Source organism: Anomaloglossus baeobatrachus, chromosome 2 (genome assembly GCF_048569485.1).
Source record: "Anomaloglossus baeobatrachus isolate aAnoBae1 chromosome 2, aAnoBae1.hap1, whole genome shotgun sequence".
In the NCBI taxonomy this organism is placed as follows: Eukaryota; Metazoa; Chordata; class Amphibia; order Anura; family Aromobatidae; genus Anomaloglossus; species Anomaloglossus baeobatrachus.
In genome coordinates, this window is record NC_134354.1 from 644,847,209 (window position 1) to 644,867,316 (window position 20,108).

The following is a 20,108-nucleotide window of genomic DNA, read 5'->3' on the forward strand; positions in this document are numbered from 1 at the left end:
TGCCGCCCCCGCGTCAGCAGCCGGGTTGCTCGGATCCGGATCTGCGGTGACTCGAGGGGTCTCAAGACCCGGGGGTCAGAGTCGTGCAGCCACTCAAATAAAAAGGGAGAGTATATACATGGGGCTGTTTGGTTAAAGTTTGTGACGCCACCTGTGGTGTGTGGTAAAGGTGAAGTACCACCGCTACAGCTGGGAGTACCCGGTGGCGATGGAGTGGGCAGCCAGGTGTTTAACCCCTCCACGGGTAGGGGGATGCCCTGGGACTCGGTGATGGTGACAGGGACGTGCCGTTTGGGATGTAAGGGTCACTTATGTACTCACTCAGTCCAGAGAAATATGACACCGACAACTTGGTAAACCAAAGTTCTTAACACTGCTGCTGCTCGGGGTAGCACGTTCAGGTCCCGTTCCCGTTGGTGTTGCCTGATGATCTGTGACCTTTCTCTTGGCACACTGTCCTCTTCTTGGTTGGCCCCAACAGCCTGAAACTAGTCGGGTCCCGCTCCCCAGTATGGCTAACTGAGGGAGCTTGCTTTCAGGGTTCACACTTGGGATTTCCTGGACCGTTTTTAGTGGAAAGTCCTATACCCCTCGTTGCACTATTACTCCCGATTTTGGAGCGGGTGGAGAGCGGATCTTGAAGGCTCCGTTCTCGTCGGGTAAATTGTCAGGTTGCCTGAAGCTACTCCCTCACCTAGGGTCCACGTACCCCGTCGTGTCCTGGCCCCAGCCCGGTGATGGTACAAGGCCGGCGGATGCCATCCTTGGCAATACCGTGCCCCTTATCACGATCCCCTGCGACCGGGGGTCCAGCTCCTACTAGGCCCAGACCACCGTCTGCCACCTAATACTTCCAAGGAGTCCAGCTCCTAAACTCCTCTCACTTCCTGTCTCTCACACTAAACTCACTCCTGACCTCCCCTTAACCAACCCCTCAAGTGGGCGGCCCTATTCCACTCAGGCCGTCCACTGGTGTGTCTGGTGGGTGTGATGCAGAGTGTTCCTAGGATTTTAATTAGCTGCTGTTTGCAACACCATTGGTTGGGGACCCACAACCAAGGAGGAAGTGGATATTGCACAGAAGGGCAGATTGCACAATACCCTGTGAGGACCTAATAGGCCAGAATGGGCAAGAATTTCAGTCTCTCGATGTGCAAAACTGATAGACACATACCCCAAGTGACTTGCAGCTGCAATCACAGCAAAAAGTGGTGCTACAAAGTATTAAAGGGAAGGTATCGCGGTTTTTTATTTTTGTATTAAAAATAGTGATTATGAAATCAAGTATTTCTAATAAAAAATGAAAATCGCAGCTTATTTAGTTTTTATGTAATTCTTATTTTACTGGAGGCACTGGGGGCTGCCATGCTGGATTTGCTGTGTGTGTAACGACAGTAACTCCTTCCTTTATGGCAGCCCCTGTGCATAGACTCTGATAGTCGGGCTCCGACCCCATACCATACGTTACAGTGGGCGTCTGCTGTGACCTGGACGCGCCCCCTGGGCTGTCCAGAACACAACAGAGGGAGGAGTTCAGCGCCATTATTGTGGAGCTCACAGCGTGTGCTGTTTGCTCCACTTTACCCCTGTCTCCCGCCGGGATGTGTGAGTACGGGCCGCCTCCCCTCCCCTCGTTACGGTCTCCGATGACATCCCATCCCTCCATTCTCCCCAGCCCCTGCTCTGCCCCAGCTACTGACGCCGCCCCTCCCCCCCCCGCCATTACCGTCTCCAATGACACCCCCCTCCCTCCGTTCTCCCAAGTCCCCGCTCTGCCCGCTGCCGCAGCTCCCCCAGCTCTGCCCGCCGCTGCTGAGTGTGTGTATGTGTGTGTGTGTGTCACAAGGTCCCCATCAGGGGTGATTGTGAGTGTGTGTCGGCACTTGCGATGCTGTGCAGTGAGCTTCCAGAACCTGCGAGAGGATCACATGGGAAGCATGTGATATCTCCGGATGTTTTGAGTGTGTGCGCGCGATTGTACAGGTATGTGCGATATCGTGAGTGTGTGTGAGTGTATGCGATCGGATGTGTGAGTGTATGCGATCGGATGTGTGAGTGTAAGCGATCGGATGTGTGAGTGTAAGCGATCGGATGTGTGAGTGTAAGCGATCGGATGTGTGAGTGTAAGCGATCGGATGTGTGAGTGTAAGCGATCGGATGTGTGAAATGTCGGCCGGACGCAGGGGAGGATGGCATGCAGCACAGCTGCCTGGAGCGCCCACCGGAGGTCACAGGGAGGAATGATGTGAAAGGTGTGTGTGTGTGTGTGTGTGTGTGTGTGTGGCACAAGGTCCCCATCAGGGGTGATTGTGTGTGTGTGTGTGTGGCACAAGGTCCCCATCAGGGGTGATTGTGTGTATGTGTGTGTGTGTGTGGCACAAGGTCCCCATCAGGGGTGATTGTGTGTGTGTGGCACAAGGTCCCCATCAGGGGTGATTGTGTGTGTGTGTGTGGCACAAGGTCCCCATCAGGGGTGATTGTGTGTGTGTGTGCGTGGCACAAGGTCCCCATCAGGGGTGATTGTGTGTGTGTGTAGCACAAGGTCCCCATCAGGTGTGATTGTGTGTGTGTAGCACAAGGTCCCCACCAGGGGTGATTGTGTGTGTGTATGGCACAAGGTCCCCATCAGGGGTGATTGTGTGTGTGTGTGTGTGTGTGTGTGTGGCACAAGGTCCCCATCAGGGGTGATTGTGTGTGTGGCACAAGGTCCCCATCAGAGGTGATTGTGTGTGTGTGTGTGTGTGTGTGTGGCACAAGGTCCCCATCAGGGGTGATTGTGTGTGTGTGTGTGTGTGTGTGTGTAGCACAAGGTCCCCATCAGGGGTGATTGTGTGTGTGTGTGTGGCACAAGGTCCCCATCAGGGGTGATTGTGTGTGTGTGTGTGTGTGTGTGTGTGTGGGGCACAAGGTCCCCATCAGGGGTGATTGTGTGTGTGTGTGTGTGTGTGTGTGTAGCACAAGGTCCCCATAGGGGTGATTGTGTGTGTGTGTGTGTGTAGCACAAGGTCCCCATCAGGGGTGATTGTGTGTGTGTGTGTTTGTGTCTGTGTGCCACAAGGTCCCCATCAGGGGTGATTGTGTGTGTGTGTGTGTGCACGCGCACGCCACTGCATGTGAGTACCTGTGTGTGTACCAGTGATACTGTCTGCAGGGTGGTGTATCTAATCCTATCCTGTGTGATACTGTCTGCTGAGCCGTTTATCTAATCCTCTCCTGTGTGATACTGTCTGCTGAGCCGTGTATCTAATCCTCTCCTATGTGATACTGTCTGTATGGCTGTGTATTTAATCCTGTCGTGTAATACTGTCTGCTGAGCTGTGTATCTAATCCTGTCGTGTGATACTGTCTGCTGGGCCGTGTATCTAATCCTATGTTGTCTGATACTGTTTGCACGGCTGTTTATCTAATCCTCTCCTGTGTGATACTGTCTGTTGAGCCGTGTATCTAATCCTCTCCTATGTGATACTGTCTGTATGGCTGTGTATCTAATCCTGTCGTGTAATACTGTTTGCTGAGCTGTGTATCTAATCCTGTCGTGTGATACTGTCTGCTGGGCTGTGTATCTAATCCTATGTTGTCTGATACTGTCTGCACGGCTGTTTATCTAATCCTATCCTGTGTGATACTGTCTGCAGGGCTGTTTATCTAATCCTCTTCTGTGTGATACTGTCTGCTGAGCTGTGTATCTAATCCTATCGTGTAATACTGTCTGCAGGGCTGTGTATCTAATCCTATCATGTAAAACTGTCTGCAGGGATGTGTATCTAATCCTATGTTGTGTGATACTGTCTGCACAGCTGTGTATCTAATCCTCTCCTGTGTGATACTGTCTGTACAGCTGTGTATCTAATCCTATCCTGTGTGATACTGTCTGCAGAGCCGTGTATCAATCCTATCCTGGGTGATACTCCTGCTGTCCTTGGTGACACTTTAGACATTTCTGGTCACCAGGAAAATGGCTGTGCATTGTGTCCTTACATGTCATTCTCTGTTATCTGTTGTAAACACTCAGATTAGGAGGGGGAGGCGTGCCATCACACACACAGGAGAGCAGACTCCACCCACTTTACGGCAGGCTGTAATCTGAGCTTTTTATACAGTGGAAATTCAGTAGGATTTCAGAAGTGTTTAACAGTGGAAAATATCAAACTTTTTAATTTTTTTTTTATATTTTGCACAATTAGAAAAAAAATAATATTTAAACAAAACATTTAAACATTATTACTTTACATTTTTTCAGTTATTATTATTTATTTTTTTTGACGATACCTTCCCTTTAACTTAAAGCAGCCGAATATTATTGCATGCCTCACTTTTCAGTTATTCAATTTTTACAAGTTTAAAATAAGCAATAAATTTCGTTCAACTTCACAATTGTGTCCCACTTGTTGTTGATTCTTCACCATAACAATAGAATTTTTATCTTTAGATTTGAAGCCTGAAATGTGGGAAAAGGTTGAAAAATTCAAGGGGGCCGAATACTTTCGCAACGCACTATAATTAAAAGTATTTGCCTAGATATTTAGAATTGACCTTGTCACACTTTAGTTACATCCATTTTGCTGGTTGACAAGTAATGAGTAAATTAAGTGAATTAATGATCCTGCTGTCTTTTTTATATACTTTTTTTTATGTGTTTTTTAGTATTAGGCTAGATTCACACGATCGTATGGCATCCAATGCGATATGCTAATGACCCTCGGACCACTTGCTGCCAGCATGAGCCAAGTGTCATGCAACTGTGATCCGATCCTGTGATCGGAGCACAGCCACAGAGGAGGGGCGGCAGCTGCGGAGGAGATGGCGGGATTAACCTCCCTATCTGCTCCATTGTCAGCTGATGGAATTATCGCACTGCACTCAGATGTCATCCGAGTGCAGTCTGATGTTTAACTCGCACCCATAGACTTGTAAGTGTGCGAGTGACACATCTTGTGCTGGCAATCTCAGCATCCTGCGACTTTTCACTTATCCAGAATCTGAATGAGAAAAAAGTTGATCATCTGCTCTCCCTCAGTGAATTACATTGGTCGGAGTGCAATGCGAGATTTTCTCACATTGCAGTCGTCCGAGTCATACGCTCGTGTGAGTGTACTGTTAAAAGTAGAATTCTAACGTGTACCAGTACTATACCTCAAAAGTTATAGAAAAGTGTAATCTTGCTCATGCCCTTAAAAGGAACCTGTCAGGTGCCATGTGTTCTAACCTACAAGCAGTGTGATGTGTGGCCTAGTAACTCCTTCCTACTCATGCTTGTCTTGTAATATTGTGTAATATGATTTTATAAAAAAGTTTTATTACTTACATGTTCCCTATGGATTTACTTGAGCGACATGCGCTTGTGAAGTCGGCAAGTAAACACCCGGATATGAAGGCTGCGCGAATGGCAACCGTGCACGTGCGGGATCTCCAGGACCTTTCCGTGGTATAATGCCCCTGTGGACGTGATACGATGGATTTACACTGTCAGCTCCTGGAGATCCCGAGCGTGCACGCTTGCCATTCGCGCAGCCTTCATATCCGGGTGTTTACTTGCCGGCTTTAGACGCGCACTGCGCATGATCAGAAGACTCCTGCGGTTCCAACCATGCAACCATGCGCAGAGCACGTCTAAAGCCGGCAAGTAAACAGCCGGATATGAAGGCTGTGCGAATGGCAACCACGCACGCTCAGGATCTCCAGGAGTTGACAGTATAAATCCATCGTATCACATCTACAGAGGCGTGATACCACGGAAAGGTCTTGGAGATCCCGCGCGTGCATGCTTGCCATTCACGCAGCCTTCATATCCAGGTGTTTACTTGCTTTCTAAAGTGTATCAGTACTATCCCTCAAAAGTTATAGAAAAGTGTGATCTTGCTTGTGTTCTTAAAAGGAACCTGTCAGGTGCCATGTGTTCTAACCTACAAGCAGTGTGATGTGTGGCCTAGTAACCCCTTTCTACCCATGCTTGTGTTGTAATATTGTCTAATATGATTTTATAAAAAAGTTTTATTACTTATGTGACGCCCTGGCCTATCAGGTCGTCACAGGGTATTGTGCAATCTGCCCTTCTGCACAGTATCCACCCTCCTTGGTTACGGGTCCTGGTCCTTTGGTGTTGCTAAGAGCTCAGCCAGTCAAAACCCTAGAAACACTTTACACCATACCCACCAGACACACCATTGGGGGCCTGAAGGGAATAGGGCTGCCCATTTGGGGGGTTGGTAGGGGAAGGTGGAAAAGTGACAGGAGAACTGAAAGAGGAGTGGAAGGAGTAGGAGGTAGAGTGGTGACTCTCTGAGAGGGAGAGGTTACCGGGTTGGAGCAGGGCTCCTTGAGTACTAGGTGGCAGACGTTTGTATGGGCCAGGTAGGAGCTGGAACCCCGGTCGCAGGGGATCGTATCAAGGGGCACGGACTGCCGAGCAGGGCAGCCGACGGCCTTGAGCCATCTCCAGGCAGGGGCCAGGGCACGACGGGGTACGCGGACGCTAGGCCGGGAAGTAGCTTCAAGCGTCCTGGTAATTTACCCGACGGGGGTGAAGCCTTCAAGATTCATCTCTCACCCGCTCCAAAATTGGGGTACTAGCGCACAGATGGGATAGGACTTTCCCTGACACAGTCCATCAAATCCCAAGCGTGAACCCTGAGAGCAAGATCACTCCGTTAGCCATATGGGTGAGCGGGACCCAACTAGTTCCACACTACAGGTTCCAAACAGTGAACAAGGTGCCACGGAAAAGGCCACAGGCTAGCAAGCAACACCAAGGGCACAGACCCAAGTGTGCTCTCTCCTAGCTGCAGCGGTGCTCAGAATTCTGGTTTACAAGCTGTCGGTGCCCGTATTCTTGGACTAAGTGAGTACGCAGAAACCCTTCCATTTCCCAACGGCACCCCACTCCTGCACCACCGACCCCGGGCCCCAGGGCACAAACTCCCTACCCATGGAGGGGTTAAACACCTTGCTGCCATACCATCGCCACCGGGCTCCCCCCTTTCCCAACAGCAGCGGTGGTATCCCACCTTACCACGCACCGTGGGTGGCGTCACGAACTTCTAACTCCCCTGTACATACTCCCCTTTCCAAACTCGAGTGTCCTCACGAACCCCTGGGTCCGGAGATCCCCTCGAGCCAATGCGGTTCCGGATCCGAGCGGCTCGGCCACTGGCATGGGGGCGGTACACTTATAAGTTACCTATGGATTTACATGAGCAATGTGCGCTTATGAAGCCGGCAAGTAAACACCTGGATATGAAGGCTGCGTGAATGGCAAGCATGCACGCGCGGGATCTCCAAGACCTTTCCGTGGTATCCCGCCTCTGTAGATGTGATACGATGGATTTATACTGTCAACTCCTGGAGATCCTGAGCGTGCGTGGTTGCCATTCGCACAGCCTTCATATCCGGCTGTTTACTTGCCGGCTTTAGACGTGCTCTGCGCATGGTTGCATGGTTGGAACCGCAGGAGTCTTCTGATCATGCGCAGTGCGCATCTAAAGCCGGCAAGTAAACACCCGGATATGAAGGCTGCGCGAATGGCAAGCGCGCACGTTCGGGATCTCCAGGAGCTGACAGTGTAAATCCATCGTATCACGTCCACAGGGGCATTATACCACGGAAAGGTCCTGGAGATCCCGCACGTGCACGGTTGCCATTCGCGCAGCCTTCATATCCGGGTGTTTACTTGCCGACTTCACAAGCGCATGTCGCTCAAGTAAATCCATAGGGAACATGTAAGTAATAAAACTTTTTTATAAAATCATATTACACAATATTACAAGACAAGCATGAGTAGGAAGGAGTTACTAGGCCACACATCACACTGCTTGTAGGTTAGAACACATGGCACCTGACAGGTTCCTTTTAAGGGCATGAGCAAGATTACACTTTTCTATAACTTTTGAGGTATAGTACTGGTACACGTTAGAATTCTACTTTTAACAGTACACTCACACGAGCGTATGACTCGGACGACTGCAATGTGAGAAAATCTCGCATTGCACTCCGACCAATGTAATTCAATGAGGGAAAGCAGATGGTCAACTTTTTTCTCATCCAGACTCTGGATAAGCGAAAAGTCGTAGCATGCTGCGATTGTCAGCACAAGACGTGTCACTCACACACATACAAGTCTATGGGTGTGAGTTAAACATCAGACTGCACTCGGATGACATCTGAGTGCAGTGCAATAATTCCATCAGCTGACAATGGAGTAGATAGAGAGGTTAATTCCACCATCTCCTCCGCAGCTGCCACCCCTCCTCTGTGGCTGTGCTACGATCACAGGATCGTATCACAGTTGCATGACACTTGTGACGCCCTGGCCTATCAGGTCGTCACAGGGTGTTGTGCAATCTGCCCTTCTGAGCAATATCCATCTCCTCCTTGGTTACGGGTCCCTCACCTTTGGTGTTGCCAAGAACAAGCTAATCAAAATCCTAGGAACACTCTTCACCACACCCACCAGACACACCAGTGGACGGCCTGAGTGGAATAGGGTCGCCCACTTGGGGGGTTGGTTGAAGGGGGTCAGGAGTGTTAGGAGACAGTCAGTTAAGCGGTGACTTTCAAGAGGAGAGGTCGGGAGCTGGGCTCTGTGAACTACTAGGTGGAAAACGTTGGTCTGGGCCTGGTAGAAGCTGGACCCTGGTCGCAGGGGATTGTGCCATCACCGAGAAGGGGCCAGGGCACGACGGGGTACGTGGACCCTAGGTCAGGAAGAAGCTTCAGGCGCCCTGACAATTTACCAGATGAGGACGGAGTCTACAAGATCCATTCTCCATCCGCTCCAAAATCGGGGTACTAGCGCAACAAGGAACGAGGAGGATAGGACTTTCCACTACACGGTCCAGAAAATCCCAAGCGTGAACCCTGAGAGCAAGCTCACCCAGTTAGCCATACTGGGGAGTAGGACCCGATTAATTTCAGGCTAAATGGACCAACTAGAAGACAAGGTGCCACGGGAAAAGGTCACAGACTAACAGGCAACACCAACGGGCACAGGACCCAGGCGTGCTCCCTCTCAGCGGCAGCGGTGTCCAGAACTTTGGTTTACTACAGTTGTCGGTGTCAGCGTTATTGGACTGAGTGAGCACGCAAGTGACTCTCACCGTCCCAACGGCACGTCCCTGTCACCATCACCGAGTAACCGGGGCATTTTCCCCCTACCCATGGAGGGGTTAAACACCTAGCTGCCCACACAATCGCCACCGGGTACTCCCAATCGCAGCGGTGGTACTCCATCTTACCACGCATCATGGGTGGCATCACGAACTTTCCACACCATCCCCTGTACATAACCCCCCCTTGGTTTGAGGAATTGTGCGACCCCCGGGTCCGGAGCCCTCTCAAGTCACCGCGGATCCGGATCCGAGCAGCCCAGCTGCTCAAACAGGGGCGACACACCCTCAAACTAAATTTGGCGTCACGAGCAGGATCCGAGCAGGACCCACTCACCTTGGTGACGTGCTCCCCCGCGAGTCGAAATTCCTTTTCCCACCAATTCCGCCATCTTCCGCCATCTTTTCGCACCAAAATGCCATCTTTCCTGTGAAAGCATGTAAAGCAGAAACCCCGCCCTTCGTCCTGAGTGTGAGGCCGGAACTGGAAGTTCCCAGAGGGCCACAGTGCGCGAAGGAGTGCTGATTGAAAACCGAGGGGGCGTGCCGGAATGTAACTACAGTGGAAGAGAAGCAGGGACACCAGGACTCTGCGATAACGTTCCTGGACAGCGCAGAGTCAAGATGGCAGAAAGACGCGGCTGTTCAGCAGAGACTCCCGGATCAGCTCCATGGATGGAGACGCGGAGGATGGCAGCGGCGGTGCAAGCCCGTGAGAACGAAACCCCACGCAAGCAGCGGGTAAGCGGTCATCCAGTCCCAGTTGATTTCCCAAATCCGGCCGATGGGGCTGTGGGATCCGGACCGCCCCCGCTCGTGGCAGGCACTCGTTCGCCGTCACCTCCGCCTCCTACCAGGGCTGATCCTGTGGCGCTGCCCGTAACACCGGCAGCGGATCCCTCAAACTCTGAAGATGACCAGTCCGTGGCTTCTGACCAAATTGACCCGGTTACCGTGGACTCGGAACCGGAAGAGATGGAGGAAGGTGATTCAGGTTCCAGTTCCCCAGAAGCTGCATGGGTGCCACGTTATGGAGGAAACGGCCGCAGGATGATACTGTCGTCACGGGCACAGATGGCATTGGAGATCATGGAAATGGAAGTAGAGTCCACTTCAGATTGGGAGATCTCGGTTGATACCATAGAGGAAGTGCCTATTTGCCGTCGCAGCGGTTTGCCAGGGCACTTTGTGAGATTGTGTCCAGGAGGTGCCCAACGCTAAAGGTACCGGAACCTGCATGTTTTAAAGTTGTATATGGACTGTCACCTTTTGTTGAACGTTCTCCAGTGTTCAAATGGAGGAGGCTGTCAGGGACCGGCTGAAGGGTTCCTGATGGAAGGTGACAGACAAGTTCTTTTACAAGTAGACTGCGCCCTCCTTGTTGAACCTTTTTCCACCCTTTGTTCCAGGAAAAAGGCCATCAGGGCCTTGGACGGTGCAGTGCTGGTAGATAGCACCAGGAGGCCCCGGTGGGGGTCGGCGTAAAGGGCAACGGCTACCAGGTTGCTCAGGACTTCAAAAGAGTCGTCTAACACAACACCCGGGACCTTAACCTGGTCACGGACCCACCAGAGGTATGCAGCTGGTCAGGTTGTTTGGGTGGAAGGTTAACGGGATCTGGGACAGTGGGACTGGACTGTCATGGGCAGAGGCTACAATGGAGCAGGTTGAGTCTCCGCTACCACTGAAACCGGTAGCGTCCCACCGTTGAGGAGATTAACTCTTAAAAGTGTTAGTAACGCTTAAGTAACAAGCCTCCCTCATGAGGGATGTATGTGTAAATAAAAATGTTAATTTTTCTTATCTTGTCTAAAGTTTGAAAAAAAAAAATAAACTTCTGATGTCCTGTAGCTCGGTGACGAGCTACGTTTAACCAAGGGGGAATGTGATGCCCTGGCCTATCAGGTTGTCACAGGGTATTGTGCAATCTGCCCTTCTGTGCAATATCCATCTCCTTGGTTACGGGTCCCTCACCTTTGGTGTTGCCAAGAAAAAGCTAATCAAAATCCTAGGAAGACTCTGCACCACACCCATCAGACACACCAGTGGACGGCCTGAGTGGAATAGAGTCGCCCACTTAGGGGTTTGGTTGAAGGGGGGTCAGGAGTGTTAGGAGACAGTCAGTTAAGCGGTGACTCTCAAGAGGAGAGGTCAGGAGCTGGGCTCCGTGAACTACTAGGTGGCAGTCATTGGTCTGGGCCTGGTAGGAGCTGGACCCCAGTCACAGGGGATCATGACAAGGGGCACAGACTGTGGAGGAGGACAGCCGGCGGCCTTGTGCCATCACCGGGAAGGAGCCAGTGGACGACGAGGTACGTGGACCCTAGGTCAGGAAGAGGCTTCAGGCGTCCTGACAATTTACCGGACGAGGACGGGGCCTTCAAGATCCGTTCTCCACCTGCTCCAAAAATGGGGTACTAGCGCAACGAGGGGGATAGGACTTTCCACTACACGGTTCAGAAAATCCCAAGCGTGAACCCTGAGAGCAAACTCACCCAGTTAGCCATACTGGGGAGCGGGACCCGATTAGTTTCAGGCTAAAGGGACCAACTAGAAGACAAGGTGCCACGGGAAAAGGTCACAGACTAATAGGCAACACCAACGTAACGGGACCCAGGTGTGCTCCCTCTCAGTGGCAGCGGTGTCCAGAACTTTGGTTTACTACAGTTGTCAGTGTCAGCGTTATTGGACTGAGTGAGTACGCAAGTGACCCTTACCGTCTCAACGGCATGTCCCTGTCACCATCCCCGAGTCCCCGGGGTATTTTCCCCCTACCCGTGGAGTGGTTAAACACCTAGTTGCCCACAACATTGCCACCGGGTACTCCCAATCGCAGCGGTGGTACTCCATCTTACCACACACCACGGGTGGCGTCACAGGAAGGAACCATGCGACCCCCGGGTCCGGAGCCCTCTCAAGTCACCGCGGATCCAGATCCCAGCAGCCCGGCTGCTCACGCCGGGGCGACACAACACTCGGCTCATGACGGCAGCAAGTGGGCCGAGGGTCATTAGCATATTGCATTGGATGCCATACGATCGTGTGAATCTAGCCTAATACTAAAAAACACATAAAAAATGTATATAAAAAAAGAAAGCAGGATCATTAATTCACTTAATTTACTCATTACTTGTCAACCAGCAAAATGGATGTAACTATAGTGTGACAAGGTCAATTCTAAATATCTAGGCAAATACTTTAAATTACAGTGCTTTGCGAAAGTATTCGGCCCCCTTGAATTTTTTTTGAATTGTGCCTACCATTATCTAATGACTAACCTGCTCCAAACCGATATCTCACCTCTTTAAAGGGGTTGTCCACTACTTGGACAACCCCCTACTCATTCCCCTTGTCGTCCCCCATAAAATAAGCCTATACTCATCTCTGATGCGGCCACGGTTCCAGCAATGACTGAAGCCATGGTTCCGTGGTCCACATGATATTGTTATAACATGTGAGCCCCTCAACCAATCAGTGCCCGGCATGTGTCTCTCTGCCGTCAGACATTTGAGCAGGATGTGAGCGCTGCGCTGACTTCCTGCTCAAATGTCCGAAGGCAGGGAGAACAAAACAGGCACTAATTGGACAGGGGGACTCCTGGAGTGCGACTTCAGACATCGCTGGAACCGCGGCCACACTGGAGGTGGGAATAGGCATATTTATTTTTACGGGAGAGAACAAGGGGAATGAGAAGGGGTTGTCCAAGTAGTGGACAACCCCTTCAAGGGTTCGTTCACCATATTTGTGGTCTGTGTACTGTCTGTAAAAAAAAAAAAAAAAAAAGGACCACTCTCGAGTCAATGTTATTCAATGAGGCTGTACTGTTGAGAGTTATTTTTTTCACCTACCAAATCTGTGTGTGAAAAAATTTGCAGCATGCACTAGTTTCATCCATAAATAGGCTGAGACTCAACCATTCAAGTCTATTAGTGGGCAACAAAACAGATTCCATGCATATAGCATCTGATTTTTATGGATATAATGTAGCTCTTGAACATAGGAAAAAGTAAATGGACTTGGAAATTATTATTAAGTGATTCCATAAAGACGTCAAGTGAGAAAAAAATTGTCAGATTATTCTGGATGAACCTCTTTATACGCTCGTGTGAATTTGGCTTTACAGATAAATGAGTAGGGACAAAGCCCTGTTCCCTTCCTGTAATCCATCATCTTGGTGTCTCTGATGCCAGACACAGATTACGCCTGACAAAAGGCAGTGGACAGCTGGTCAGACAAATGGGAGACTCGTAGGGCTGGCACTCTGGAGGGATTTTTGATGACAAAGAAGCCATAACTTAGAATTAATTTGACTGATTTCCAAATTAGGACATTATCTGTTAAATGGTGTCCAGTTTTATGAAAGTACAAGGACTGTCTAATTCTACCTCCATTAGCAAAACCACTTTTCTGTATCCTAACTATGATCGAATACCTTGCGACCTGCTGTTGTCCATTTACCGCTCTGATCCCCATTCGGTGTGTAGTGATGGCTCAGTCTCTCCAGCTGTCAATGGTTCCTCCTGTGTCACTGACTTTTCTTTTTATATTTAAGACCTTTATCATTGCTCAGATGGTTCTTTGAGATTAATCTTATTTTCACCTTTTATAGGTCTCTTTGGTCTAGTTAACAATGCTGGTGTTGCCAACCCTATTGGACCGACTGAGTGGATGACACTGGGGGACTACAGGAAAGTTATGGAAGTGAATACATTTGGCACTATTGGAGTGACACTAGGTTTTCTGCCTCTGGTAAAACAAGCACAAGGACGAATAGTTAACATGGCCAGCGTACTTGGAAGAATTTCAGCTAATGGAGGGGGTTACTGTGTGTCTAAGTATGCGGTGGAGGCTTTCTCCGATAGTCTCAGGTAAAAAGCCTTATTAGTCTATGTCCATTTATTACATGTTTTACTGGACACTTCAGTGCCACATTGCAACATGTTGTCACTTGGTGACTACTGGGGTTCTGCCAACTTCAAAGGAACCCCCAGCGAGTGCCGCAACACACAGGGTATGTTGGGGACACGATACAATGGTGGGCCCTGGCGCTAGGGGTCACCTGCTGTACTCACCTGAGGCTGTTACCTGTACTCCCTAATGCCCTTCTACTCATTGCCAATCACATGCCTAGGCCCTGGCTTGCCCTGAACTCACTCTGGCTAGTGAGAAGGCTGGTAAGAGCACTAGTCTCACCACTGCAATAATACAAAACATAGATACAATCAGTTGAGCACACCAAACTCCTCAAATGCAGCAAAGCACCACAGCTGCAATTGTCATGACACCTCAGCTGCATCCAGGCCCAGGTTCCTTCCAGAGTGGACAGCTTAGAAAAGATTCTATCACTGGCATCAGATGGTAGGACATATGACCTTTTATAGCGAAGTGATACAAAGGAGCTCCATCTTAGAGCTAATGAGCTAGGCACTATAAGTTGTATGTGCATTTTGTTTCCAACTAAAAAAGATGGACATCATTAAACAGAGGACAAATGGAGTACATAGTGATTGCTTTTGCCTCATTAGAGTGAATGAGTCTGTCGAAAGTTCCATCCAAATACAAATTTTAGGGACTTCAGACAGAAGCCCTTGGTGCAGTCTGAAACATACGCCCAAAGGTCATTAGAACATAGCCTTATTCATTATTATAGCCTTGGGTCAAACATGTTATTAGCCAGTCAGGTCATTTTTGAGATTGACTGATCTGTTAATTTTACTAATGTTCAGTGTTTTGTTAGTTCATTGTAATAAGTGTTATGCATTATCTCAATTGTTAGTGATAATATACACTTTGTATTGATGAGCGAATATATTCGCCACTATTCGTTACTCGCATGAATATTACCGTATTTGCAATATCCGTTACTTGACAAGTATTTTGGTTTTGCGCCTGATTTGCAGCCACTAAACATGTGGGAATTGCCTGCCAATAACAGTAATGCCATCAGGGGCGCCATCGGGGCATTACTACTGTGCGTGGTGTAGGGGGCTCGGTGAAGAGAGAGGGCCCGGACAGGACCGGGGTAATTATTTATCTTTATTAAGAACGGACGGGCAGGATGGGCCCCACCTCTTCACCAGGCCCCAGTCACAGCAGCAGAGTGGCCCGGCGGTGTCGCTTCACTTCCTTACATGACTAATTTGCATGTGACAGGGCGGAGCATGCAAATTAGCCATGTGGTGGAGTGGAGGCAGGGTGATTGGGACGGAGCAGGGCGCTAGCGCGTCATCGCTGGGCCTTGAAGCAGTGTGGTGAGGTCATCACTCTGAGACCTCATTATACTCCTGCAAGTAACAGCGGCTGAGGTGGTGAGGATGGGGCAGCCAGCGGGACAGGTAAGCGCTGTGAGCTGAAGACAATTGCCGGTTGGGGTGGGGTGGGGTGGGGGGGAGGGAAAAAGGGAGTGCCCTGCCCCGCCCGTTGATCTCTGCCCAGGAGGCCCGCTCGTTGATCTCAGCCCGTGGGGGGGCGCTGGGGGGGGGGGGCGCTGATCTCCACCCGTGGGAGGGGGGGGGCGCTGATCTAAGCCAGGGGGGGACCGCTGATCTCAGACGGGGGGTGTGAGCGGCGCTGACCTCAGACTGGGGGGGGCCTGCCAACCCCAGCCACTGCCTTGCCCCGCCCCGCCCGTTGATCTCAGCCCGTTGGGGGGGGGGCGCTGATCTCAGCCCGTGGGGGGGGTGCTGATCTAAGCCAGGGGGGACCGCTGATCTCAGACGGGGGGTGTGAGTGGCGCTGAGCCCCTGCCTTGCCTCAGCTAGATGCGCGGGAGGGCACTGAAAAGCATCACGGGCAGGTGAATATAATGTTAATCATGTGTTATGTGCTGTCTGTATGTGTTATGTATAAGATACAGTATGTGTGTCCTGTATAGTGTGCAATATGTACCTGTCTGTCTATGTATACTATCTGTGTATACTGTCTGTCTGTCTATGTATACTATCTGTCTGTATATACTGTCTGTCTTTATATACTGTGTCTGTCTGTGTATACTGTCTTTCTGTGTATACTATCTGTATGAAAAAACTGTCTGTCTGTGTATATAGTCTGTCTATATATACAGTCTGTCTGTGTATACTGTCTCTCTGTGTATGCAGTCTGTCTGTGTATGTATACAGTCTGTCTGTCTGTGTATGCTGTCTGTCTGTGTATGCAGTCTGTCTGTGTATGTATACAGTCTGTCTGTCTGTGTATACAGTCTGTCTGTGTATACAGTCTGTATGTCTGTGTATACAGTCTGTCTGTCTATACAGTCTGTATGTCTGTGTATACAGCCTGTCTGTCTATACAGTCTGTCTCTGTGTATACAGTATGTGTATACAGTCTGTCTGTGTATACAGTCAGTCTGTCTGTCTGTGTATACAGCCTGTTTGTGTATACAGTCTGTCTGTCTGTGTATACAGTCACTGTGTATACAGTCTGTCTGTATATACAGTCTGTATGTCTGTGTATACAGCCTGTCTGTGTATACATTCTGTCTCTGTGTATACAGTATGTGTATACAGTCTGTCTGTGTATACAGTCTGTCTGTCTCTGTGTATACAGTCTGTCTGTTTGTGTATACAGTCTGTCTGTCTGTGTATATTGTCTGTCTGTGTATGCAGTCTGTCTGTGTATACAGTCTGTCTGTGTATACAGTCTGTCTGTCTGTGTATACTGTCTGTCTGTGTATGCAGTCTGTATGTCTGTGTATACAGTCTGTCTGTGAATACAGTCTGTCTCTGTGTATACAGTATGTGTATACAGTCTGTCTGTCTCTGTGTATACAGTCTGTGTATACAGTCTGTCTGTTTGTGTATACAGCCTGTTTGTGTATACAGTCTGTCTGTGTATACAGTCTGTCTGTGTATAAGTCTGTCTGTCTGTGTATACAGTCTGTCTGTCTGTGTATACTGTCTGTCTGTCTGTGTATACCGTGTGTCTGTCTGTGTATACCGTCTGTCTGTGTGTATACTGTCTGTGTGTATATATGTATATCATACATACATGTTTTTGCAAGAGTGGAAGTGAGACTGTAGGAAATTTGAGGGGTGGAGGCGGAGCTGGGGTGGAGCCTGGGCAGAGTCCCAATGGGGTCCGAAAATTTTGACAGTATGAGGCCCTGAAATTACTAGTGGCGGCCCTGAATGCCATAGCCATCTTTGCCACTGGCATTACTGTGATTGGGAGGCGCAATGAAAAAAATTTGATGTGTGGTCATTAAAGCAGGAAAATTACACTTACTGAGTTTCCCCACGGCTGTCTGTCACACAGCTTCCTGGTACGATCATTAAAGTTCATGAATATGCACTGCTTCCCCGCCCACCCTCTCTATGTAACAGTGTCTGTGATTGGTTGTTTTCCTACTTCCCTTGTCCACCCTCTGTGCCGGTGTCACTAGCTCTCTGAATCCCCAAAGTGGAGTGTAAAAATAAATAAGTAATTGGAAAAAATATCTCAGGGTCCCCCATATTTTGATACCTAGTGCAGATAAATAAGATGGCTACAGGCTGCATTATCTTGGCTGTATATCAACATACAGGGGACCCCATGCATTTTTTAATTATTTAAATAAATAAATTAAAACAACGTTGTGAGGTACACCCCTTAATTTTGATACCCAGCCAAGATAAAATTGGACAGCTGGGGGCTGATATTCTCAGGCTGGGAAGGCCCATGGTTATTGGTCCTTCTGCAGCCTAAAAATAACAGCTCACAGCCGCCCCAGAATTGTCGCATCCAATAGATGTGCCAATTCCAAAGCTTTACCTGACTTGGCTGCGTATCAAAAATGGCATGGGCCCTACAATGTTTTTTAAATTATTTATTTAAATAATTTTAAAAACGCATGGGGTCCCTTGTATTTTGATACACAACCAAGATAACGTGCACAGCTGGGGGCTGCAGCCTGTAGCTGTATGCTTTATCTGAGCTAGATATAAAAATACAAGAGACCCTACGCCATTTTTTTCAATTATTCATTTATATTTACTCTCCACATCAGGTACACAGATAGCTAGTGCTCGGGCAACCAATCACAGACGCCAGCACAGAGGGTGGTCGTCGGCAGCAGGACTCCAACCAATCACAGACACTGTTTCAGAGAGTGGGCAGAGAAAGCACTGCATATTCATCAACTTTAATGATCGGACCAGGAAGCAGTGTGACAGCCACGGGTGAACTGTAAGTAGAATTCTCCTTCTTTAATTCCTGTAATACTCTGATGACATTATTCCTAGAAACCAGTTGTGAGTCAGAAAAGCATGCAAGCTTCTTCCCCATGCCGTTTCCATTCAGTTTCAGGACTTTTCCATCTTTTGCAGCATTTTTACTGCCCACTGCCCTCCCAGACCAATTTCCAAGGTACTCCAGAAAATGATTTCTGTTCCCATTCACTTGTAATTAAGGCTGCTTTACATGCAGCGACATCGCTAGCGATGTCGCTAGTGATCACACCCGCCCCCTCGTTTGTGCGTCACGGGCAAATCGCTACAATATCGCTAGTAGGAGTCACAAGCACTTACCTTCCTAACGACGTCGCTGTGGCCGGCGAACAATCTCTTCTTTGCGGGGGAGGTTCGTGCGGCGTCAGAGCGACGTCACACAGCCGGCGACCAATAGAGGCGGAGGGACAGAGAGCAGCCGCATTAACGACACTCCCACCTCGTTGCCGGAGGACACAGGAACACTGTTGCTCGTCGTTCCCGGGGTGTCACACGTAGCGATGTGTGCTGCGTCAGGAACGACGAACAACCTGCGTCCACAACGAGCAACGACATTTTGAAAATGAACGACGTGTCAACGATCGACGATTAGGTGAATATTTTTGGTCGTTAGCGGTGGTTCGTAGGTGTTACACGCAACAACGTCGCTAACGACGCCGGATGTGCGTCACGAATTCCGTGACCCCGACGACATATCGTTGGATATGTCGTTGCGTGTAAAGCGGCCTTTAGATTCATTATTTAGTACAAATACAGGAATAAGAGAAATTATTGAGCACAAAGAATCCAAATCCAAATATTTGACCATAGGCCCATCTCTGATTGTTAAATAACCTCCGTTTTAGTTTCTAAAACGCCAGTGTTTTATTTATTTGCATTAGATATTATTCCTCTGTAATTTACTTGAATGGGATCTGGCTGCAGTAAAAGGAACAGCAGCTGGAACGTATGAGCCACTGTGCCTATGGAAAGCATAAGGAGAATGTGACTCATGCAGAAGTGTCAAGACACCTTTATTGGTGTCCTGAAAGTTGGACCCCACTGATCAATTTCTGCCTATGTTACCTGGCTTTTAACTACAAGTAATGGTGCATTTTGCAATAATAATCTGGAACAATTGCTTCTAGGAACCCTCATTCCCAATTATTGGCCAGCGCAAATGTTTTTTAAGTCAGTGCAATTCTGCAGCAATAGGGTAAAATCCTAAAAACACACTAATGGCTCAATTGTAGCATCATCTGCAGATATCCCAGACTTTTTTTTATCCTTTTGATATTTTTCAATCACTGTCTATTGTCTGGTGTTTATTTTTAAATGATGGTAAGATATACGTTCATACGATTAAATAAATAAATCCCAGACTGCCAGCACTATGACTGTAAAGGCCACGTCACACTAAGCAACATCGCTGCTGAGGCATGACTTTTGTGACGTAACAGCGATGTTGCTAGCGATGTTGCTGTGTGTGACATCCAGCAACAACCTGGCCCCTGCTGTGAGGTCGCTGGTTGTTGCTGAATGTCCTTGACCATTTTTTAGTTGTTGCTCTCCCGCTGTGAAGCACACATCGCTGTGTGTGACAGCGAGAGAGCAACAACTGAATGTGCAGGCAGCAGGAGCCGGCTTCTGCGGACGCTGGTAACCACGGTAAACATTGGGTAACCAAGAAGCCCTTACCTTGGTTACCCGATATTTACCTTCGTTACCAGTGTCCGCCGGTCTCACGCTGTCAGTGCCGGCTCCCTGCTCTCTGCACACGTAGCCGGAGTACACATCGGGTAATTAACCCGATGTGTACTGTGGC

At 49.1% G+C, this 20,108-nt stretch overlaps 1 protein-coding gene across 1 annotated transcript in view; it reads left to right on the forward strand.

Annotated features, from left to right (window-relative positions):
* RDH5 (retinol dehydrogenase 5) overlaps nt 1–20,108 on the forward strand; it is a 111,100-nt gene that overhangs the window by 78,439 nt on the left and 12,553 nt on the right. Inside the window, exon 3 of the mRNA XM_075336952.1 lies at nt 13,711–13,969. Coding sequence (XP_075193067.1) covers nt 13,711–13,969 — 259 coding nt within the window. The remainder of the gene's footprint in view (nt 1–13,710; nt 13,970–20,108) is intronic.